We start from the raw sequence: 23,766 nt of genomic DNA, 5'->3' as shown, positions 1-23,766 counted from the left end.
GGGTTTCCTGAGAGCTCACAGGGGAGCTGAGCCTGAGGAATGTTCTAGACACGTCAAGCCCTGGAAAAATAAACATGGAGATGGGCCCTGCTTCCAGGAGAGTGTGCCTGTTACATTGCGCTCTGTTTGACAAAGTGTGTGGATTTGTATCAGTATCCCCAAGGGACAGGGGCAGGGCAGGGCAGCGCCCATGGGGACAAGGGGAAGAGAGAGAAAGGGAAAGTGTGCGTTGGGATGGGGTCAGGGCCTGTGAGAGAGAGACCATAGGTGTTGGGGACGAGGTCAGGGCTAGGAAGTGAGGGTTGAGGGGGGCCATGCATAACCTACGGTGGGTGGTCTGAGCAGGGCTCCCCTCTCCTGCCTTCCTGTTGGCCTCGGCAAGCTTCTCACTGCTGTCTCTCTCTTTTTGCTCTCCTCCATTCATTAACCTGGCGACCTCTGCGGCAGCTCCAAGGTAGGGTCGTCTCTTTCTGCTTCCCCTCCCTGTGAGGTCCCTGGGCCGTGGCAGCTCTCCCACCGCCCCTCACTCTGGCAGGGGCAGAGTTGCCTTGAGGTTTGGGGACGTGTGGTATGTCTGTCAGGGCACAGAGGTCCCCGGGACTTGTGCTGAGAGGTAGAACGCTCTCACACTCTCTCCTGTCCTTGCAGGCCCAGGTCAGGGCATTCCCGGGGATCAGAACCACTCAACATGTTCAAGACTGGAAGCCTCTCGAACTTCAAGCCCCAATAGCAGCCAGAATCCCCAAGCAGGGTCTTATGGAAGCCCCTGGGGAGATGTCAGCTAGAGCCATGAGTCCCCAGTCCTGGTTTTACTGGGATTTGGGATCCAGTGTCCCTCTGAACAGACCCAGCAGCCCAGGGTGCACAGCACTGCTGCCCAAAGCTTGGGCCTGTGGAGGGAGCAGGGTTCAAGGACAGATTAGAGAGAGGGGAAAGGTGGGGGGGCACGGGATAGGGTGGGGACAGGAGAAGGGGTGAAGACAGGAGAGGGACCCTGGTCTCAAAAGGGCATAAGTGCCAGGTGAGGGTCTGTGTTCTAAGCACCATGGAGCCACTGCCGGGTTTACAGCAGGCACGGCTGGCTTTGTAAGGAAGGAGGATGGGAAGCCTGGGGATGTGACAGAGCCTGGGGCAGGAGTCCTCTCTTGTCTTCCAGGTGAGCAGTGGGGGCAGGACTGGCCCACTCCCCACACACGGGGAATGGCCCTAGCTCTCGTGTGCTCTCGGAGGCCAGCACCCTTGGGCTGCCTGCAGCTGTTATCGGGAGGACCTGGGTAGCTTGGTCTGTTGGAACCCACCTGCATGCTCTCCATTGCTAGCTGGGTGACCCTGGGAAGATCCTTCGGCCTTTATGCTCCCTCTTCAACTGTCGAGAGGGGCAGGATAGTGAAGGGCTTGCTTGAAAGGGCAAGGCTGGCCAGGCTGGCCCTGTGCTGCCCCTCTCCTCTGTGGGCAGCATCTTGCAGGGCTCCTGTCGGCTCACTGCTTTGTTGCAGCTTCGCGATTCAAAGGGTGCACCTTTGTCAGAGCAGTGCCCCGCCCCCCAAGAACCCGTAGAATTCAGTTTTCCCTATTTTGCAGAGGAGAAAAGTGAGGCCCCACAAGAGAAGTCCCAGCATGGTGGGAGAAGGAGACAGAGTCCTTCCTTCACTCTTGGGCCAGGCACCTTTGCACACCTGAGGCCCATAACCTGCCCTGCACCCCGTCCTCCTCCCACAGTAGGTCACTCAGAAGGACCCTGGCCCTCAGAGTCATTCACTGACCTCTGAGGTCACTCACTGACTGTCCCTCTAATGTTACAGAAGCCATATGCCTGTCAGATCCCCGGCTGCTCCAAGCGCTACACGGACCCCAGCTCCCTCCGAAAGCATGTGAAAGCCCACTCAGCCAAAGAGCAGCAGGTGCGGAAGAAGGTAAGGTGGCCTCTGAGCCAGCCCCACTCTGCAGATGCACTGCTTCTTACTGCCAGGCCAGCACCAGGCCAGGTACCCACACTGCCTGTGTGTGCTCACCATTGAGTGCCACTCCCCATCTGTCTGTCCATCTGCCTCCCACCTGAGCCAATAGGACTTCACCTGCCCAGGCTGCCCCCAACCCTCGCCCTGTTACCTTCTCCCTACGGCTCCTCAGTGAGCATCTGACATCTGTCCTTGTGCTGGACACTGAGGATGCAAAACAAAAGGCACAGTCCCCAGGATGACTCAGTGCAGCATGATACAGATGACAGCAGGGTGTGAGAGTGGTCAGGGGCCTGGACAAGGGGGCCCCTGCCTGTCTGCATGGGAGCAGGAGGCCACAGGAGGCAGTGGTCAGGGGTGGACTCTGAAGCCACCTGCATGCTCCCTGCTGCTAGCTGGGTGACCCTGGGAAGGTCCTTCGGCCTTGGTGCTCCCTGTTCTTCAACTGTCGAGAGGGGCAGGACAGTGAAGGGCTTGCTTGAAAGGGCACCAGTGGGGACTGAAGAAGAGCACAGAGGACTGAGAGGGGGCACAGAAGCTTGGAAAGGAAGCTGGTGTGTGTGTCCTTCTTTCCAAGGCAAGAGTGAGCACAGGGATGGGAAAAAAAGTGCTCCCCAGAGTGACCAGCGCCCGATGGCTGTGGCATGTGTGGGGCCCTTGGGCACTTGTCTGGCCCGGGCTGGGCAGCATGGTAAGGAGGAGGGGAAGTGACCCAGGGTACCTACCGTAGGATCAAGGCTGTGCCCAGGAGACTGGGCTCTGTCCAGAGCACAGTTGAAGCAAGAGGCTCTTGAGAAGAGAAGGGACATATCACCTGAGAAACGCCTTTGGGCTGTGTATAAAATGAGCTGGGGGTGGAGGGAGGGAATTCCAAGGCCAGGAAGCCACTGCTGGGAGCAAGAGAAATGGTGGAAGTTGGTCTGAGGAGAGTGAGGAGGGGCTAGGCTGGGCAGTGGAGCAGTAGGTACCCAGGACAAGACTTGGGCAATGGCATGGGTGGAGATGCCCCTTCATCAAGAAAGAGAACCTAGGGTCCAGGTTTGCAGGAGGAAGTGAGCAGTGGGTTCTGTGTTGGCCCAGGGAGGGGTGTGAGCTTCTGAGGAAGCCAGGCCAGGGCGGGAAAGCCGGGGTGGGAGGTGGCAGAGCCTCCTGGGCTGCCATAGTTAGTCTTGGTGAAGAGGATTGCAGAGACCACCCTATGACAGGAGGGTGAGGGGAAAGAGCTTATTAACTTGTTCAACTCAATATAGGGAACCTGCATCGGGCTCCAAACACTGTCCCAGGAACCACAGATATAGCTGCCACTGAAACTGCCAAGGCCTTCTGGGTGCAGAGATGGCGTAGTCAGGGTTGGGATGCTGGGGATGAGTGGGCTTCATGATGGGCAGGGATAGAGAGGCTCAGGATCTGGGGCTCTACCCTGTAGGCAATGGGGAACCATTGGAAGTGGTAGAATGGGAAGGAATAGACATAGTCAGAGAAGGGGCTGAACTTCAGGGCGGTTGCCTCCATGGCTCAGGCACTGTACCTACTGTCTCATATACTGCATCTCATTTAGTCCTCCTGTGACCCTAGAAGTGGACACTATTCCCATTTTAGAGATGGAAACTGAGTCTGAGAGGGAGTTAACAAACCAGCCCAGAATCTCACAGCCCAGAAGTAACAGGGCCAGGGTTCTATCCCAGACCTGTCTGTAGAACCTGAGTGCTCAGCACTACTTTCAAGTGGAAGTCTCTGAGCAGGAACAAGAAATGGCCCAGGTTTCAGCAGGCTGGGGCTCCCGGTCAGGAAGGCTCCTGTCCCAAGTGGACCAGTGCCCAAGGACAGGAATCCTGCCCTGGTTTTCCCAGGCTCCATACTTGGCTCCCCCTGAGCCCTTAGGGACTTAGGGCCGCAGATCTGCAAACTTCCCAACAATAAGCCTCCATTAGGAGCCACGGGATGATGAATCTTTCTGGGTAAAGCGACCCTTGTATTATGACAACTCCTTGGCAGCCCTGCTGCATTTCAGAGAGAATTAGAAATGCTTTTCTTCCTTAATTCTCCTCTCCCGCTGTTCCTAATCCCATCGACATTGCGGTCTGCAGGAACATGCCTTGGCCTCTTTTGCCAGAAACTTCATTTACATGGAAAACAGCTGCTGGGTCAGGGAGCTGGGAGCCCGCGTGCGTCGGGCCTGACATGCCTCCCTCAGGCTGGTGTCGACCTTCAGCATGGGAGGGTGGACACATCCTTGGAGACTCGCTCTCAGCCCCTGCTGGGGACATGGGTCAAGGCTCTCCCCTGCTCTGGGACTGTTTTGTCCTGGGTCAAGGGAGTGTTCCGATAAGTCAGTCCACAGGCCTCGGGCTCTACAGCCCAGCTCAGGGTTCCATCCCATGCACATGCTGCCACTCATCATCCAGGGTCCCCAGGGTGCCCCCCCCCATCCCCATTCTGGCTCCTCTGGAGAGGTGGAGATGTTCCGAAATGACTGTCCTTGGGAACAGCCAAAGGCTGTTGGGCAGAGCTTGGCTTGGATTACCGGGTGCAGCCCAGTCCAGGCTTGCTTTTAGCCAGGTCCCTTCGTCCATATACCAATCCCTTATGTCTGCTGTCATGTGACCACATGGGGCCCAAGTAGCTGGAACCGAGCCAGCCCTGCACACCTGCTTCACAAAGCCTCCTTCACCGTACCCATCACCTCTGCTCCTGTGGCAGGTGGGGGCAGAGCATAGTCATTGCTGCAAATCACAAGCAGGGTAGGCGAGACCCGGAGAGTCTAGGTTACTTATCCAGTGTACGTAAGAAGTAAGAGGTGCAACTGGATCTGAACCCAGCTCTTCTGTGCCTAGCACTGGACCGTCCACTGCCTCTTGTACAGAGAAGAGGCATGGTGGGGCAGATGCCGCATGCCTGCCATGCTTTCCTCCCACTGCCTCAGTGCGCACACCGTGTGTGCTGCTCACCTCCAGCTGACCTCAGAAGGCCGATGGCTGCTCCTGGCTGTCCATCTAGCTTTGTGCTGAGGCCATACCACATGGCTGCTCCCAGCCAGAGACTGCGTGCAGCCCTCAGGGATCAAAGGTCACAAGCAGCCCCCTCCCAAGAGATACAGGACCCCTAACTCCCAGTCAAGAAGGCTTCCCCCTCCTGCCCTGGATCAGTGGGTCAGGGGGCATTCCCAGCCCCCCTGACCATGCCCCCTTTCTGTCACATGTGCACTTGCCCTCAAAATCCTGGTGTATCGAATCCCATCTTGGCGACTGCTGCTTAAGGACTCAGGAATAACACAGTCCTCACATTGTACACCATCACCTCCCGTCACAGATGAGGAAACTGAGGTTCAGGGAGGAGAAGGGGCTTACCCTGGGCTGCCGACCTGCTTCTAAAACAAGGGGAGCTGGTGGACAGGCGGTCTGCCTCTAACGCCCCCTCTCTGCTTGCTCCCAAGCTGAACGCAGGCCCTAATGCCGAGGCCGATGTCCTGAGCGAGTGTCTGGCCCTGCACCAGCTTCACACGTCCACACAGCTGGCTGCCAGTGACGGGAAGGGCAGTCGAGCCCTGGGCCAGGAGCTGCTCCCGGGTAAGTGTGCAGGGAGGTGGGGCCGGGGGCTGAGCATTCCAGGATGCTCCCTGGGCCCTGGGCCATAGGGCTGAGACCTGTCACAGGGCGCCCACTCCTCTGGACTTGATTGCCTGCTACCCACCCTCTGGCTCCCGACCTTCAACCCATCTTCTCCTCCAGCTCATTTCACTAGGCAGATGCCCCTCCATACCCTTCCATGGCTCCCACTGCCCATAGGGAAATACTGTGCTTCTCAGCCTGGCCTCACCAGGCCTGGGAGCTCTTGGAGTCCTCTTGTCTCAACCTTGGCACTTTGGATCCAATTCCCTGAATATTTTGCTCCTTTTAACTCCGAAGCTAGCCTCCCCTCCCCTTTCTTTACTAAGGGGGCTCCTGCTCTACCCATAGGACCCACCTCCTGCCCACTCCTCCAGGAAGCCTTCCTCTGGGTTGCCTGCTGCTCCAGTGCTGAGCACTCTGGGATGTCACTGTTTCCCGTCTGTCAACCTATCATACTGACTGTGAGCTCCTCTGGGGCAGACTAGGGTCCTCCTCACCACAGAGTCACCAGCACCCCAGGCTGGGGGTATATGCAGCACTGCCCCAAACATTGTGAAGAGAGGTTGTGGCCCTAGGTCTAAGATCCAGGAAGAACCACCCATTTTAGCCAAGCATGGAGGTGCACACTTGTATTCCCAGCAGTGATCAAGATTTCAAAGCCAGCCTCAGCAACATAGTGAGGCCCTAAGCAACTTGGCAAGACCCTGTCTCTAAATAAAATATAAAAAGGGCTGGAGATGTGGGCCAGAGGATAAATACTCCTGGGTTCAATCCCCAGTACTAAAACAACAACAACAACAACAACAAAAAAAAACATTTTGCACTGGCCGTGGCCTGAAGGCCTGTTTCATTCCCAGCACAGCTCCTGCTTCAGAAGAGAAATCTAGGGCTGGGGTCGTAGCTCAGTGGTAGATCGCTCATCTAGCACGTGCGAGGCCCTGGGTTCGATCCTCAGCACCACATAAAAAAAAATAACAAGTATTATATTCATCTACAATTTTAAAATATTTTAAAATCAAAGAAGAAGAAAAGAAATCCAAGGCTCCCAGAGGGTGGGCAAGTAGGCCAAAACCTACTACCAGCTCATCATTAAACTCTGGCCCAGAAATGGGGCTTCCTGAGCCCTGGACCCTGCAGGCCCACTGGGCCTGACACCCAAAGCCTCTGGTTTGGCCAAGGCAGCCTGGCTATCCTTCCAGCAGCTGCCGGCTATGGGCAGGTTGCAGGCCACAGCAGGAATTCCTGGCCCTGTGGCTTGGGAATCCAGCCCAGATGAGGCAGCATGGTCTTTGGATTCCAGCTGATAGTTCCTGCACTCTGCCCCTGACTCTCCAAAGAAACCTTGGCATTCGAGAGAAAGCTGTGTCCACCCTCTGGGATTTCTTGAATTACTCTAAACCATTTGAAACATTTTTAAAAATTTTCTCATTATTCTTCCTCTCAACGTTGAAGTAGCAACAGATTTTAAGATATGTCAAAACCTTCCCCAAGATCCTTGGGGAAGCAGGTTTTCACCCTTTCTTCAGGTGGACACTCAGGGGAGGGCCCACTCCCTCCCCTCCAGCTAGGGCCCCTCTACCATGGCTGCCACTCACAGGGTCAGAATTCCCAAATGGCAGGGCTGAAAGGACCACAAGCAGGACCAGCCCACGGAGGAGGACACACGGGACAGCACCCAACAACCGGTTGGGACTGCTTGGAGCTCAAGTTGGGGATTCCTGGGCTATCCCAGACTCCATGGGAAAGGGCACTAATACCACCAACGGCTGTCCCAGGGTGAAGGTCCTGCAGCTCCAGCATTCCTACCTTGGGAGGATCTGGACTGGGCAGAAGGACTAACCAGGGCCATCCAGAAGAGAGTGGCGGGTCCAGATCCGAGGGCTATTTGTTTTCCCAGATGAGCGCAGAGCTGTCCTTGGGGAGAGGGCTGGGGGCAGCAGTCATCATCTCTGGGGCACCTGCTTGGGTTGGTCCCTTTACAACACCATCTCACTTGATGCCCAGCTGTCACCCAGGCCACAGATGAGCAACAAAGTCCACCAAAGGCAGTGTCACAGGGAGAAGGACCTTAGGCTAATGCCAGCCTGCTGGGACCTGCTGCTCTGGCCTGAGACGGCAAGGAAGTGATACTTTCCTCCCTGCTTTGTGCCTCAGTTTCCTTCCCAAACCTGCTGAGAACACGCACCAGGAGCGGCAGAGGGCCTGGGCCTGTGCATGTCAACTACAACCCTTGCCACTTGGAAGGCCCCAGCCTGCCTGCTGGGAAGTGACAGAGGCAGGGCTGAGCCAGGCCCTGCACCTGAGGCTGTGCTCTTACCTGAAAGTCTAGTGCCCTGCTGCCAACACTACCTCGATGCCATACTGAGCACCTACTGTACACTGCCCCTGTGCTGATCCCTGACCTTCAGCTGTTTCCATCACATTGAGGACGGGGAAGGAACAGTCAGGCAAACCCAGGGGCCCTAGATTCCCAGATTCATCCTACAGGTTCTTCTGCAGGCCACATAGTAGATGGCTGAGGCACAGCTGGGAGCAGATGTTAGGGCCAGCAATTAGGCGTACCTGCCTGATGATTGACAGTGCCTCTCTACAACCTGATGAGGAGTGTTTGCAGGGAGGCTTCTTGGGTTCTCACTCTTGCTGATTATAGGAAGCTTCTGCAAGTAGGAGACCCTCAGGAGCTTATCTGGCAGGTCTTTCTTCAGACTCACAGTGCCATGATAGGGAGGATGTGGGTGAGAAGCATGAGGTCACATGGCTGGGGAGAGGGAGCAAGACTATTGGGACTCCAGGCCTTCCCAGCTGACAGGCCCCAAATTGGTTCAAGATGGTAGGCAAGGAGGGGCTTGTGGAGGGAGTGGCGAGGGAGAGCCCTGTGCCAGGCTCCCTCTAGAGATCCCCTCAGTGCCTTCCTGTGTCAGCTGGCAGTGATGTGGCCCTAGCAGGGAGGGCACCTGATAGATGGAGAGACAGGCAGTGCTGCCCATGAGAACAGAGATCCCAAGGCGGAGAGGCCTGTGGCTGAGAGCTGGAGGGTGCTCGGCACCACCACCGCCCCCCACCCCCCGACCCCAGAGTCTCACAGCTAGCTGGAAGCCTGAGCCAGAGCGGTGGCCCCTAGCTGGACATCTAGCCTGAGACAAAGCCACTGCTATTTCCTGGGCCAGCCTCAATTGGACTTTCTTTCCATATGGCCTAGGAGGCAGGCCTGAGTAACTGCCCACTGTGTGGCTTTGGGCCAATCATGCATCTTGTTAAGATTACTTTCTTCATCTCAAAAATGGATCATATTATCTCCCCTGTCGACAGTTTGAAGATGATTAGGCCACCTATGTGGAGATTGAACTTGGCACACATACATTCATGAGCAGGGTGTGACTCTTGTCTCAGAGGAGACTTTCGCCCAGCTCAGCCCAGCCACAGGTGCCTGCCAGAGACAGACTGAGGTCTCCAGGCCAGCGCTACGTTGTCCAGCAGTTCCAACACAGACCTTAAGGGGGCGCATTCTCTCCGCTGGCTACAGTCTATTTCTTGCCTCCTGCAGTCCCTGCCAAGCCCAGTTCCCTGCAGCAGCCTCTGGAGTTGCAGGCCCAGGTCAGGAGATCCAGCCTGGGATGTGCTAGTCTTGGAATCGCAAATAACTGACAAGTAAACTGTACCCCATCCTTGAAGGAACCTGTCTTCTCAGATTGTTTCTTATTGCCCGATAAAGACCAATGGGTCTAGATACACCATGGCCAGAGTGACATTCAAGAGGTCACACCTGGCCATGAGAGGGGGCACTGACCAGGTGGAGTAGATGCTGCACTGGTGTAGCCCAGACCACAGCTGCTGGGGCCACCAAGTCCTCCCAAGGTTATCACCTTGATGCATTGATTTCAGGGAAGATGCCACTTTCTGTTCAAATAAAAACCTGGCTAGATTGAAGAGAGAAGGCAAAATTGGCCTCATTTTTTTTTCCAGCTAGAATAGGGAGCATCAAAAACTTGGCAGTCCTTGCTGTGTGCCCCCTCGGGCTTCTATCCCAGAGGAAGGGTTCCTCAGTGAAGGCAGTTAGAGAATGCTGGCCTCAATAGTTCTAAAACTCTCAACTGGGCCTCTGGACCAATACCTGACTGATCTAATGTCCCCCATTGATTTATTAGCCCACCTTCTTAACAAGGGGGAGAGATGGTAAAAGGTGGGATCGCCCTGTAAGTGTCTTCTATAGGGACAGAATCTGAGGCTAGAACACAGCTGACTTCTCAGTTGGGACCCTTAGGCAGTGTACAGTCTAAACCACCACCCATGGCAGCTCCTCTCAGAGGTCTCCCAGGCCAGCTGGGGTGATCATCCTTTCTTCAGAACCTTTCACAGGCACACCTCTGAGGACGGATAGCTCACTCTATCCAGAGGCACTCCATTACCCTGCAGCACCCTTGCCTATCAGAAGGGACCACCAAGCCCCGAGAACTGGTTCCTGCTTCTCTCAAAGTTCTTTTTGTTCCATGTCCCCATCAGGGGAAATTCAGAGCAATCCCTGCTTCTCCGGATGGCCCCAATAGAGGTCTGTGGTGGCCTGCTCCATACAAGCCCCTACCCCAACACACACACACACACACACACACACACACACACACACACACACGGTCTGAACACCCTGTGCTTCTCACAATCCCTTGCCAGCCCTCTTCTGCCATCAGAGTTGGCCCCAGCTGGACACAGCCTTTTGGCCAGGGCCTAAATCGAACAGAGTGGGGTCATCACCTTCCTTGTCTAGCACCTGTACTTCCTGTAATACAACCTTACTCATTTCCCTTCTTGTCATCTTCTCTATAAGTAGGCACGCGGTGCCTGGGCCATCCACAGCCATCTTTAGGGGTGGCCAAAGCCCAGTGATATTTGCTTGGTTCCCCGCAGGTGTGTATCCTGGCTCCGTTGCCCCTCATAATGGGCTTGTTCCAGGCATCCTGCCCCCCACGCATGATGTCCCTTCCAGGCACCACCCATTGGACGTCACCACCAGTTCACACCATCATCTGTCCCCTCTACCCACAGCTGACAGTACCAGGGATGGGTACGTACACCATACCAGTTTTCCTTAGGGGACATGAGTGGGCGGCAGGCACCCCGCGCTGCCTGGGCGTTCTGCGTGATGGGGTAGCTTGCATCTATGAAGCACTTACTGCATGCTCTGCTCTGTCTCACACTGTCTGGGCACCTTCATCCATGCCTCCCAGTGACCCTGTGAGGCAGATGGCATTGGTCCCTGACTTCTGGGGGCCCCAGGAAGATTCTGTGCCCCCACCTGTCTTCTGTCACCCCAGGCCTCCCTGGGAGCCTCTCCAGGCTTCTCTGCTCCTCGTGTTGGATGAGTGGACTCGACTTCCCGGGCCCCCTGCAGACATGCTGGCCTGGGCATCTCTGGCCACTGCAGCTGTGAGCACAGCCCGGCCTGAAGGTCACTGCAGAGGGAGTGGCTCTCCCAGCGTTCAATGTGGTTTTCACAGTGACCACTGATCACCTGGCAGTGTGTTCCTTGCTGACCCTGACACTGCTCAAGTCTGTTGGGCTTGTGCGGAGTACAGAGAGGCTGAGGCCCTGCCATTTTGTTTGCCATAGCAGTGACTTGATCTGATTTGTCACCCAAGGCCTGGCCCCAGCAGCACCTTCCTCCCCACGGCTGTAGCCTTCGCCTTGGCCAGCACGTGCCTGGGACCAGCCTGGCTTCATCACCCACTGACCTTAACTGGGCTCCTCCTCCCGTTCATCATCCATTCCTCTGTGTTCCGTTATTGAGTGCCGCTGGATTGGCCCTGGGCCCAGTCTGGGACCACCAATCACGATGAGTGGGAGGAGGAGCAGGGGGAGGACAGGCCTGCAGAGATTGGCCATACAGGGCAGGTGCACCAAGGGAGGAAGCCCCCAGGGGAATCCAGTGGGCTGGGGCTGGGGGAGAGCATCAGGGAAGGCTGCCTGGAGGAGGCAGTGCTAAGCCAGGCTTCCAGGTAGAAGGCAGAGTCGTGTGGTGGACAGGTGGCAGAGGAGGAAGAGCATGGCATGCTGCCATTGTGTGGGGTGCCAAGTGTGGGGAGAGGTCACCAGGGCCAGGCCATGAGGCCCGTAATGGGGCTGTGTCCTGAAAGGTGTTGAGCAGTGATATGGTCAGGTTTGGGAGGAGAACGTGCCTTGCCCACAGCAGGAGGCTGGACCGTGGTGGGATGGGATGCAGCATGGCGCCTGAGCCGGGCTGATCTGGACAGGGGAAGGGACACCAGAAGGCAACAGTGCACAGGACAGCAGAAGTCAGAGGAGTCCAGAGTAGGCAGAGCAGACCACAGAGCGTCAGGATCTGCGGGAGATTGTGGTGGAGCACGAGCAAACAGCCACGAAGAGGCAGCCTGTTGGGGTACAAAGGGCGACCCAGAAAACGGAGCCCTCCCTGAGCCTCAGTGTCTTCCTCTAGAAACCTTCCTGTAGGAATACGGTGACGGTCAGCTGCACATGCCTGATGTTTTACGTGTCACCTGGTATAGGTACCTTTGACAGGAACCCCCTGCCCCCCGCCAGCTTAGGCCACCTGCTCACCCTCCAGCTGGCCCCAAACATCTTCAGCCCCATGGCTCAGGCCAGTGCCCTCTGTTCTGCCTCATTCTCACCTGCCTGCCACCGCGTGGGTGCGGTCAAAAATCTCTGCAGCCAGAGGCAGGGTGGTGAGAGACCAGATTCTGTCTGCCTGCAGAACGGCCAGGAGTCACCCCCCAGCCAGGTGCCCCGGCTCTCAGTTTAGCATGGCGGGAGGGCCCTGTGCCCCTCGCCAGCCCCAGGCTCGGCCTGAATGGGTTCCTTTTTCATCCCCTGAGAAGAGAGTGGGGGAAGGGACTCAGCCTCCCTTTCCTGCCAAAGTCAACAGGGAACGGCCACTCAAGGCTCCCCAATGGTTTGCTGGGACGTTTAAATAGCTTGACAGAATTATCTGATTCACTCAAAAATATGCTAAGAGGGCCTGACTTCATGACCAAATGTATTTACCCTGGCTCAGAGAAGACGCCAAATAGGGTGGGTTTTTCCTGGTCCTGGGCGAGGTATGAGCCCTTGCTCTGCCAGGCCAGCCAGAGTTCATGTTCGGGTCCCTAGGTTCCAACCGAAGCCAAGCATCTGATGGTGGATGCATTGGCATGACTCAGAAGGGGGCTCCAGGTGACCTCTTCTCCTTCGGGAGTTCAGGTGGAGTGGCTTAGCCTCTGCCCACATGTCTACTGCGGGTGGAGTGGGGCTTTGTCTGACTTCACTGACTGTTAAGGTGGCAAATGTGCGCTTGGCAGGTCGCACAGGAAAACAAACCTGGAGAAGGCCGGAGCTTGCCCGCTGGAGCTGGCCACTCTTGGGCAGTGCTGTTCACCTCGATCTAGAAACCTGTTTGCCAGTTATCAGTTGTTTGCCATGTGAGACCCTGTTCTGGACAGTGAGGACCCAGAGGGCAGAGAGCTGGGCCTCTCCACAGGCACTGCCAGGACAGAGCTGGGCCACAAGTGCCCGTATGGGATGCAGACCACACAACAACCACAGGATAGCTGGAGGATGGAGGATGCTCTCGGGGCTGACCTGCCTCTGCCTGTCCCTGCCCTGCCTTCAGTGATGGACCCCAGATGCATGATGGCAGCACAATGGAGGGGCAGGGACAGTAGGATTCCCAGCTGGAGGGAGCAGAAGGTGACCAAGCACAGCTTCAGACAAGGAGCTCCATCCCCAGCCTCTCTCCATATCACAGTCCTACTTTCCTTGGAGGGCAGATCTGTCCCAATAAAACCTCATATCGCAGAGAATGCGTGAGGGTAACAAGGTCACCTGGAGCCGTGACACTGAGTTTGCAGTCTACCTTAATGTAGGTGTCCAACGAACCCAAACAAGAAAATGGAGACTGAGTTCCACTTTCTCCCCGCATGTGGCTGTAAGCCAGGGGCTCCCGTGGCCGTGCCTCTGCCCCCTGAGCCTCCTGCTGACGTCCCTCCTCTCTGTGCTCTACAGGTTGGGGCCCAGCCTCCTCTCACCCATGGTCAGCCCTCTAAAGGGGCTTGGCCCACCACCGCTGCCACCGTCCTCCCAGAGCCAGTCTCCGGGTGGCCAGCCCTTCTCCACGCTTCCCAGCAAGCCGTCCTACCCACCCTTCCAGAGCCCTCCGCCCCCGCCCCTGCCCAGCCCACAAGGTAAGCCCTGGCCCGGCCCTCCACACCCACGCCCATTCCTGGGGGACCCAAGAGCAGTGACACACTGTCCCGGGGAAGCCGATGGGCACTTCAGGAACGACAGGCCAGCCACTGAGGTCCATGCTGGGCAGAGCTGAAAGATGGGTGACCTAGAATGCCCAGTCAGGGTACTTCCTGGAGGAAACTGGTTCTGAAAGTGAGGAGTGTGCTTTGTCCCCCAGCAAGGAAGGGCTTTTCCAGAAAGAGAACAGCATGACAGTGCTGGGAGGTGGGCGAGGCCTGGGTGCCATTGGAGGACAAATGACTCCTGCACAGACACCCCACCTCCCTACCCCACAGGGCAGAGCTGGGAACAGCCTGCCCCCTTCCCTGCCCCATACCCCCTTCTCTCCCTTACACCACGATGCTCAGAGAGGACAGCATGCGACCGGCCCTCCCGGCCTGACCTTGTCCCTTTGTTAATGCAGCCCTGCCACATCCCTCCACAGGCTACCAGGGCAGTTTCCACTCCATCCAAAATTGCTTCCCCTATGGCGACTGCTACCGGACCACAGAGCCTGCAGCTAGTGGGGACGGACTGGCCGGCGAGGCCCACGGTTTTAACCCCCTGCGGCCCAATGGCTACCCCAGCCTCAGTGCGCCTTTACCTGCCTCAGGTGAGCCTTGCTTTCGAGCCTTCCTCCCCTGAGCACCCACCAAGGCTCAGCTTTAGGCACATTGTCCTGGGACAGTCCTGTGCAACAAGGTCATCCCCACTTATGACTCAGAGCCTCCCCACAGGGAGGTAGACCCGGGCCCTGCAGAACTGGGCTTTGCACTGCATGACTGGAGAGGTCAGTGTTCCTTCCAGAAACTCCCAGCTTACGTGTGTCTAGACTGAGGGGTTTCTGAAGACACAGAGAAGAATTAGACTCTTGGCCTAACCAATGCTTTATATTGATTGAGTACCTACTGTGTGCCTGGTACAGCTGTGGACCCTGCAAGTAGAGCTGGGAATGAGACGAACACTGATTCCCATTTAGCAGGCACAGAAACCTGGGCTTGTGCTCGTTCTCAGGCTGCTTCTGACTTTCCTGCAGAGCCCTGGGATCCAGGAGTGGGAGGTCCCACCTCCCCATCCCTGGCTTGTGTGGAGAAGCCAGTGAGAGGGGAGGGCTCCAGGTGGCCCACTGTGGACTCAGGCCCAGAGCAGCAAGACAGGCCTGGGGTGGGAGATTCAGCTAGGTGGAGTGGAACCTCCCTGAAGCCCCAGGTGCAGATCTAACTGGAGGCTCCGACACAGGGGAAGCTGAGAGCCTGCCTCAGAGGGTTATTGGGCAGTCCCGAGTGCCTACAGCCAGGAGTAGAGGGACAAGGACATAGAAACAAGCACCACGGCCACATCTGTGCATGGGTCCACCTGTGCATGCTGACACAGCTGCTCCTGTGTCTGTAGTCTTCCTATGTTGTGGGGCTGCGTGGGCATGTGTGGTGTGCATGTGTGTGTTGGGCTCTCAAGGGAGGTTCTTGGTATAAGGAGCTCCCGGGACATGCACCTTCCTGTCTGTCATGTGTCCACAGGTTCTGCTGTGCCCATGGCCATGTACCAGTCAGCATGCATGTTACCCACCCCATGACTCACATCTGTGTCCACAGGCTTGGGTGTACATGTGAGTGCATCAGCATGTTTGAGCTGGTTTGGATGCGTGTGCCTGTGTCTGAGTACAGCGTAGGTAGACCTGTAGGTGGATGCCCACCTTGTACAGACCTGTGTGGCATGTGCTTTGCAGGGGGCTACATGTTCTGTGTTTGTGGGCATGTGGATTGGTGTGTGATCAGGCACCAGCACTGTGCCCAGCACTGCTGGCCCTCACCATCCTGACCTCCTTGCCCTGTCCAGCTGGACCAGGACCCCAGGCCTGAAGTCAGCAGCTCTGAGGGAAACAGGAGCAGCCAGGTGGGGGGTCTTTGGACCTCCCCTCCTCCCAGCACCCATCCCAGGCCCTGCTCAGTGCCTTAACTGCCAGCTGCCTGACCACTCTGTCAGGACAACAATGGATTCAGTCTGAACAAGCTGGAGGGACCGTATGGCCTCCGAATAGTTCAGCCTGAGCCCATTTAGAGATGGGAAGACTGAGGTTCACTTGTAGGCCACACAAATTTGTGACAGCAGCTCTGAGGCAGGGCCCTTAGGGAGGAACTGCATAAGATGACCCTTCCAAGTCCAGGGCTTCTGAGTACTAAACACCCCACCCGCAAAGACAACATGACCAGTGGAAGGGCCAGGAGTCTCTGGAGCCAGATGGACCTGGATTCGAGTCCCAGTTTCCCCATTTACTAGAAGGTGACTTTAGACAAATGTCTTACCTGCTCTGAGCCCATCTCCTCAGCTACAGAATGGAACAGCAAATCCCCCCTAGTGGGGTTGCTGTGAAGTTTAAGTGAGATGATGTTTAATCAGCAGTTAGAGCCTAATAAATATGGTTCCATTTTGGGGGCTTCTTCAGTCTGGTAGGAAGGAAACTTAAAGGGAAGAGGTGAGCCAAGCCCTGCCAGGAGGGGACCACCCTGGGGTTAGATCATTGGTCCTCACACCACCAACTGTCCTCCCTCCCGACTTATGCTCCATGGCACAGCACTGGGGGATGGGCCACCGCAAGCCAGCCGGGCTTGTCTCCCCAGCTGCCTGGGCTCCCTGGGTATGCAAGGCTAGGATGCCCCCCAGCCCCTCCCCAGGTGCCCGCTGCCCCACCTGGCTGCGCTCCACGGGGAGACCTGCAAGGAGGGCTGCTGAGCAGGCTGGTGGGGCTGGAGCTGGTCACACGACAGGGCACAGCTTCTGCCAGCCTCCAGCTCTGACCCTCTGCTGCCCGCCCTCAGGCTATGAGGCCCTGGCCGAGGCCCCGTGCCCCACAGCGCTGCCACTGCAGCCATCTGAAGACGTGGTGCCCAGCGGCCCCGAGGACTGTGGCTTCTTCCCCAATGGGGCCTTCGACCACTGCCTGAGTCACATCCCTTCCATCTACACGGACACCTGAGGAAGGCCCAGCCCACCATTCTGCAGATGCTGCTGCTTCCGCCTGCCGTGGTCTGCCACCCTCCCTGCCCCAGGACAGAGCAGCCAGGTGCCCACGCAGGTGCTGGGTGCTACGGCAGCCATCCAGCACCCCCCATGGGGGTGCTGTCTGGGCTCAGAGGTGCCCACCGGGGGTCATAGCCCTGTGTCAGTCCCTTGATTGTGTCTTCCTGTTTCTCCTACGGTTTTGAAATCACAGACCTCGTGTATATAAAGTGTACAGACTTATTTCCCATTCCCATGCCAGTTTTATATTTTTGGTTTTACAAGAAAAACATTAAAAACTGGAAACAAGACTTGGGGCCTGATTCTGTGCTGTAATTCAGCTTAGAAGTCCTGACCAGGAGAACCTGAAGGGAGTATGGAACAGAGAACTGGGTGCAAACCACTTCGGGCCTGGGCAGCTGTGGGGCTGGGAGCCAGTGTCAGCTGTCCCCTATCACATCATCCCAGGACAACACTGCCAGGCAGGCTTATTTCCAGAAACAGGTGAGCAAACAGACCAGGAGGGGTTCAGTGACCAGCCTGGCTCCAGCTCTGTCCTACCCAGCCCCCTGCTGGCAATGCCACTCAGCTGGTGGGACAGCAGGCCGTTTTGCTGCCTGCCTCTGGGAATGGAGGGCAGGAAGAGTCCCCCAGGAGAGAGCCCAGCAGCTTCAGAAGGTAAGGGACAAGGGCAAGTCCCTGTAGACCAGCAAGGTACAGAAAGCATCCTTTGCCCAGCGAGCCCGCACCTAGCCTCGGTGGCTAAGGCCAGAGAGGAGACCAGTCCCTGGGCTGCAAGGCTAGTCTGGCTCTGCCCCCTGGCCCTGCCAGGCTCTCTCCAGCACCCAGCAGAGAGAGCAAACCCACTGTCCATGCCTGTGCAGGTGACCTGAACAGTGACCCACATTTCACCATGTCACCTTGAAAGTCACCTGGTTAAAAAATAGGAAAATTCTTGCCTCACCTCCATTGAAGAAACAAAGCAAGGGAAGTCATATAGCCTGTGTGCCAGGCTCTCTCCCTGCCCCTGGAAACAGCCTGGGGAGGGTCTTCTTGCCCCTCTAGCTGAGAAGTGGCAGGCAGGACTAACCCCAGGCCAGGGGACCCTGCTTTGTGTACTGCACAGCTGGCTTACGTAGGCAAAGGGCAGTGGGAAGATCTCGTCAGCCCCCTGTTCATAGGGGAAGCCGAGGCTCACAGAGGACACCCAGTGAAGCAGTGACTGACTGGGCTGTCTGCCTAGCCCCTGCATCATCTGGGGACACCTTGGTCACACCAACTCTGGGCATCTTCCCAGGAGGACCGAGCAGACCTCTGTGCTGGGTGTCCGGTCCCTCTGGCAGCTGCACTCAAGCTGCTTCCCCAGGACCAACCTGGAGCCCTGGGTGGGAGACAGGGATGCCTGGCAGCCATGTCCCACTGAAGGTCTTGGCTGCAGTGAAGTGGCCTCTCCCCTGGCCCCCTCTCCAGGCTGGGTGGTGCTCCCTGTCCCTCTAGCATGGGCTTCCTCCCACTGTGAGGAAGCCAAGTGCTATGGTCTCTCTTGCCACCCTGCCACCCACTCCTGGGTGGCAGCCCCTTCCTCCAGCTCTCCTCACGACCCAGTCTGAGCACCAGCTGTTACTTGCCAGACCATGACTGATACTTGCCCCCATTTTACAGATACAAGGACTGAGGGATGGTGAAGTTGAGTCACCCATCCATGGGACATAGCCAGCCGGGAGTGGAGCTGAGACTCAGAGTCAGGCCTTGGGCTCCTTCCCTGGCTCCCACCTCCCCTCTCAGCCATGGCTTCCCTGCCTGGGCCCAGTCCAAGCCCCCAGGGCAGGGGGCTGACCCAACTTCACACAGCATAGCGGGCTCCCAACTCCCACCCAGGATCCCTCACCCCCACATCCCATCCCCCACAGATTTTATGGAACTAATTAGGCCTAGGCAAAATTTCCTTCACAGAGATGCTCAGGAATCAATGCTGCATGTCATTGTCAGTACTTAATCCACTCCAGATAAGCAGAATTAAGCTGTACAATGAGAACATATTTCTATTAATAATGGAAAGGGCTGAGCCCCAAGCGGAACACACAGGGAGCTGGCAGTTGGATCCCATTTAATTTCCGAGGGGACAGAGGGAGGAAAGGAGACAAAGGCAGAGAAACAAAGAGGAGGCGGACGAGCCGGCCAGAGCCCTGCACACAGTAGGGCTCGTGGGGTCGCAGCCAGCCTGGCGGCTGAGTGTCAGTGTGATTCCCTCCTGGGGACTGTCCCCATGCCTGTTGGCACACTCATGCTGACACAAGTAGTGCATCCTCTGCATTGAGGTGACGCCAGGGTAGGGCCCTGGAACCTGTCCTTCCTTCATCACCCGGGCTCTTTGTCCCTCGATTACAATGAGCCAGGGCCGCAGCCCCTAGCTTCAGGCCATGGGAGCCTTGCCCACCACCAGGGGCATGGCAGTCACTCACCTAATTGGCAGGGGGTGTAACTGTCACTGTTACACAGGGTTGGGGAAGGCTTACATGGAGGGAGTTGGTGTTTCTCACTGTGCCTGAAGAGCCCCTGGGACATGGATGACAGGCGTGGCCTGGTGGACTCTCCAGTGCAGTGAGTGACTCTGCTCCAAGGACCCAGAGTCCAGGGCGCAGGGACAGTGCCCAGGCCTGCCAGGTGACCATGCTGCTCTTCCAGCCTGGCCACTCCACACCTGCAGACCCAGCCCCTCTCTAGTCCAGACCAAGATTGCCCCGCACAGCCTCCATGTCCTCCTTCAGGGGCCCCCGTCTCTTCCTGCTCTTGTTCCCTTCATCCTCCAGTTCCCCTGTGCCACCCTTGTTCTGCCTCAGCCCTGTGTCCCCTCCTGTTTCTCTCCTCTCCTCCATGGTCTTTCTCCAGACGCAACTGTGCATGTGAAAATCCTCTACTCCCTGCCAGGTGCCTCAAGGTCAGGACAGCTTTCTTCTCTCCTCAATCCCTCTGATCTGTGGCCCAGAGAAGCACAGTGGCCTGCCCCAGGGACTCGGAGCCCTGGTGGCTGGGGAGGAGGGGATCATAAGAAGAATCCCAGGAAAAAGCCCTTTGGGATGGGCCCTTCATTCAACCTAGACTCCACCTGCCAGGGGTCTCGGGTTAGTGCTGGGCATGAGGACCTTCTCTCTGACCCTGTGGCCAGGCCCAGGATGCCCTCTATGCTGTGCACAAGGATTCCCCACACCTGGTCCTGCCCTCCAGGACCTCACCAGGCTCCTTCCATGTTCTCAGAGCATCAGGCTGAGAAGGCCACTGAGGCCCACAGTGCCCTTCCCTGTGTCACACATGGGAAGATAGAGTCCTCTGAGAAACCTCCCAGGCCCTCCCCAGGCCCGCAGCTCTAGCTCCAGCTGGGTGTGAGGAAGTCAAGCGGGATTCGTCGGGGGACAGGCAGGCTTGTACCTTGGACGCCTGCTCCACTGGACAGGGACTGAGCTGGTGAAGCAGCCACTAGAACACAGGCCCTGGAGGGCAGCCCCACCCTGTCCTTTCCACTGCCAAATGTAGGCTCCCAGGGCAGCCCCTGGTCACAGCAGCTGCTGGGTACCTGCTTGTCAAATCTATCCACGAGCAAGAGAAAGAAGCAGGGCAACCGACCTGCCTCCACAGAGCCTCACGCACAGTAGGGCCACAACAAATCTCTGTGAGCTCGGTTTCCCCCTCTAAGTGAGGACACAGGCACAGATTGGCCTTAGAGCAGGTGGGACTAGCAGTGAAGACCCCAGGCCCCTGGGCCCCGCCCACACTCTAACCACCTATCCTCTTAGTGCACCCCAAACACTAATGCAGCCAGCACAAGCCTATCGTGAGGGCCTCTGGGGTTCTTCTGGTGGCAGCCAGCACTTTCTGGCTCCTAAAGAATGTAGAGTCACCCATTTGGCAAGGTTGTGTTGTGACCCATTTTGCAGAGGAAAGAACTGAGGCTCAGAGAGGTAACTCATCCGGACAGAGCTGGAATTCTGAGACATCTCCACCCAGCCCACCTGGCCCTGCTGGTCTGCAATGACAGACCAGGACTTGGGCCCCCGGGAGCTGCCTGAGGATTTCTGGCAATGTACCCCTCTTGCCCATCCAGAGGGGCCCATTATGCTTTTATAAGTCCTGATTTATATACTTGCCTGGGCCATCAGCCCTGCCAGGGATTTATAGGTTTCTAAGTGGTCAGGTCTCTGGGGAAAATACAAATAGAAGTGAATTGGGAAGGACTTGCCAGCCCCGCGGCTGAAGAACTGAAGCCTCGACTTACTCCCAGGGGCCCTGGGCCTGCAGGACAGCCGTTATGGTGATGGACTTGGATGCGGGGGCGCTATTTTTAGGGCAGTTGAGGTTCAACGTGATGGAGGGTTGAGGGCATAGGGGGATGAAAGTGAGCTTCATTGGAGTCAAAAATGCAGACACTGGAGGATGAGCCCATCATGAGAGCCTCTGGGGTTCCTCTGGTGACATTCTCTACTCTGGTGTGTGCGTGAAATTTTCCAGAAAAGGATTTAAGCAGTCTGGCGTGGCCAGGCTGGGATTTTCCTACATAGCTGGCAGCTTGGTCAAGTACGGAAGCCCAGTGTGGCTCACCCAGGCCGAGGCTTTATTAGGAAAGATGAACCTGGGCTCCAGACTCTCCCCTATGTGACTCTCTTGTCATAGCAGAGACCTGCCTCCCAGGCGTCCAATATATGGCCTGACACACAGTTGGGGTTTCATAAGTGCTTTTTGAAGATAATTTGTCAGTGATAAATAAGAATACAGCAGAACTAGAGCCAGGGCAAGGAGAGGTCTCTTCCTGAGGGTGCTGGCTACGCCTGGGAGTACAGGAGACCGGATCTTTGATCCCAACCACAAGGTTCTGCAGGGTCCCTTGGAGAAAGGGAGAGAGACTGTGCTATGAGACTCCCGAGTGGGTTGAGGTTGGGGCAGGGGGTGGACAATGCCTAGATTTATGAAAGCAGAGCCTCTAACATAAAATGAACTGCTATGGGATGAAAGCAAGCTCTCTGTCCCTGGGGGTGTGCAAACAGGAGTGGGCAGAAAACTACAAAGCAGTCCTGTCACTCAATCAAGGGCTCGATGGCCCAACGGGGACTCTGTGACAACAGCTCTCTCATATCTTCTCAGGCCTCAGTGGGTGTCCACCCCAGTACTGTTCCCAAGGCTGGACATAGGACAGGGATGTCTAGTGATTAACTGTGTAACTGCAGGGAAAGCAGGAGGGCAAGGCTGGGGTTACTACCTCAATGTTTTCTCGGCAGTTTGGGGCCGACAGACTTTGGCAACCCAGGACAGAAGGAAGAGGTGGCCTGCTAGAACCCTTGCTCTCTGCTGCCTCACGTTTCCCAGCAAGGAGCCTACCAGTCAGGAAAGCGAGCCTGGTCAGACTGCAGGGAAAGGGCAGTACTGACCCAAGGCTGCGGGCTGGAACACGCTGACTTCAGGCACCCGGCCAGAGCAGGGCCCACGTCTCTCTGCACCCCTGCTTCACAGATGGGGAAACTGAGGCTCCAAAAGTCAGGCTGGTGGAGGGTGGTTGGTCATTATGAACAGGAAGGGAAATCAAGTGCTGAAGGAGAAGGCAGTGAGGCTGAGCACCCTTCTCACCTGCTGGCCTGGCCACACCCTCAGGAGCATCACAGGAGGAAAGGCCTCCTCAACCTGCCTTCACCTCACACTCCGGCCTCATCTGTAGGTGGGAACCATACTCCCAGATGTCCTGGCTCCTGGGAATAAAGAGCCCCGTGTGAAGTGCTGTGCCCAGGATGCCTGGGATTTCCACTGGAGTCTTCCCCTTTCCCAAGGCCAGAAGTGTCCCCAGTCAGTCACACCTCCTGTGGGCAACCTGGGACAGGGCTGAGCTGAGCCCAGGAGAGGAGGGTGGAGTCTCCTGCTAGGAAGCAAAGGGTGCCAGGGGGAGGCGGCCCCAGGGTGAGGTCACTAAGTCCCAGGTAGGGCAAACTGCCAAGAACACAGTCTCCACAGGGCCTGGACACTGTCCCTCAGCAAGCAAGACATGGCTCGTTGTGAAGCCAACCCCCTGGAGCCTGGTTTACAAGGTGGTTCTTTGCCCCAGAGAGGCCCAGGATGTAGCAGGCACACACGGCTCTGTTTTTACTGTGGAGAAACTGAGGCTCAGGAAGCTTGGGGTTCTCAAATGACAGTGAGGCTCTGGGTGTTGACAGCAAGATTCCAGAGTCCCCAACATGTTCGGGCATGTGTGGACTGGGGCCTTGGGCAGTTCCCGAGTCTGGTGTTCTGCTCTTTAAGATGGAACAATGGCTCCTCCCTTGGTGGATGGAGTCAACGTGGCCATAGAGTGAAGGCCTCCTACGTGGGGGGTGTTCAAGAAATGCAACTATTAGTATTTCCACATAAACACCCCGAACTCTCCCCACAGCTCTAACCACACTCCATGTTACAGGCCAAGGAGGTGGTCTGATTGCCTGGGGAAACCTGGCAATTCAATGGTGGATCTACTCTCAGGACTCCCAGATGAATACTCATATCACCCCATGCTGTCTTGGGCAGAGGCCTTACTGATCAACAATGCCCCAGCCTGTCTACCCAAGGCCTGGGACCTTGATTCAAATTCTGGCTGTGCAACCTTAGACAAGTTGCATGCTCTCTCTGGGCTTCAGTGTCTTCAAATGAAAAATGGAAAATCATGATCAGATCGTACTGGAGGGACATGAGAAATTAGGTGTGGTGGCACTTGGTGATCAAGTGCCCAGGATGGAGTCAGCAGGGGAGGCAGCCTCCTTCTGTTGATTTGCAGGTGATCAATTCATCATAGCCTACTTTTTTCTAGAGTTTGAGGCTGCTCAGAGGATTATCCTCACACTTATCTGGTAAGGTGGGCTTCTGGAAACCTCTCAGCACTTAGCACCACAAGTGCCCCCAACATGACCACCCTTCCCATAGCATACAAATCTGTTTTCCCTCCCTGTACTTTATTTGCTCTTGGA

At 56.7% G+C, this 23,766-nt stretch overlaps 1 protein-coding gene across 1 annotated transcript in view; it reads left to right on the top strand.

Moving 5' to 3' along the window:
• The window catches only part of Glis1 (GLIS family zinc finger 1), a 195,282-nt gene extending 178,248 nt beyond the window's left edge, over positions 1-17,034 (top strand). Inside the window, exons 6-11 of the mRNA XM_026382416.2 lie at positions 1,803-1,913; positions 5,392-5,524; positions 10,466-10,622; positions 13,574-13,752; positions 14,241-14,408; positions 16,612-17,034. Coding sequence (XP_026238201.2) covers positions 1,803-1,913; positions 5,392-5,524; positions 10,466-10,622; positions 13,574-13,752; positions 14,241-14,408; positions 16,612-16,769 — 906 coding nt within the window. The 3' untranslated portion in view covers positions 16,770-17,034. The remainder of the gene's footprint in view (positions 1-1,802; positions 1,914-5,391; positions 5,525-10,465; positions 10,623-13,573; positions 13,753-14,240; positions 14,409-16,611) is intronic.
• Positions 17,035-23,766: the final 6,732 nt, after the last annotated feature.

This window comes from Urocitellus parryii, chromosome 11, assembly GCF_045843805.1.
Source record: "Urocitellus parryii isolate mUroPar1 chromosome 11, mUroPar1.hap1, whole genome shotgun sequence".
Classification (NCBI taxonomy): Eukaryota; Metazoa; Chordata; class Mammalia; order Rodentia; family Sciuridae; genus Urocitellus; species Urocitellus parryii.
The sequence above is the reverse complement of the archived record's forward strand: the minus strand, read 5'-3'. Positions and strand labels throughout refer to the sequence as shown.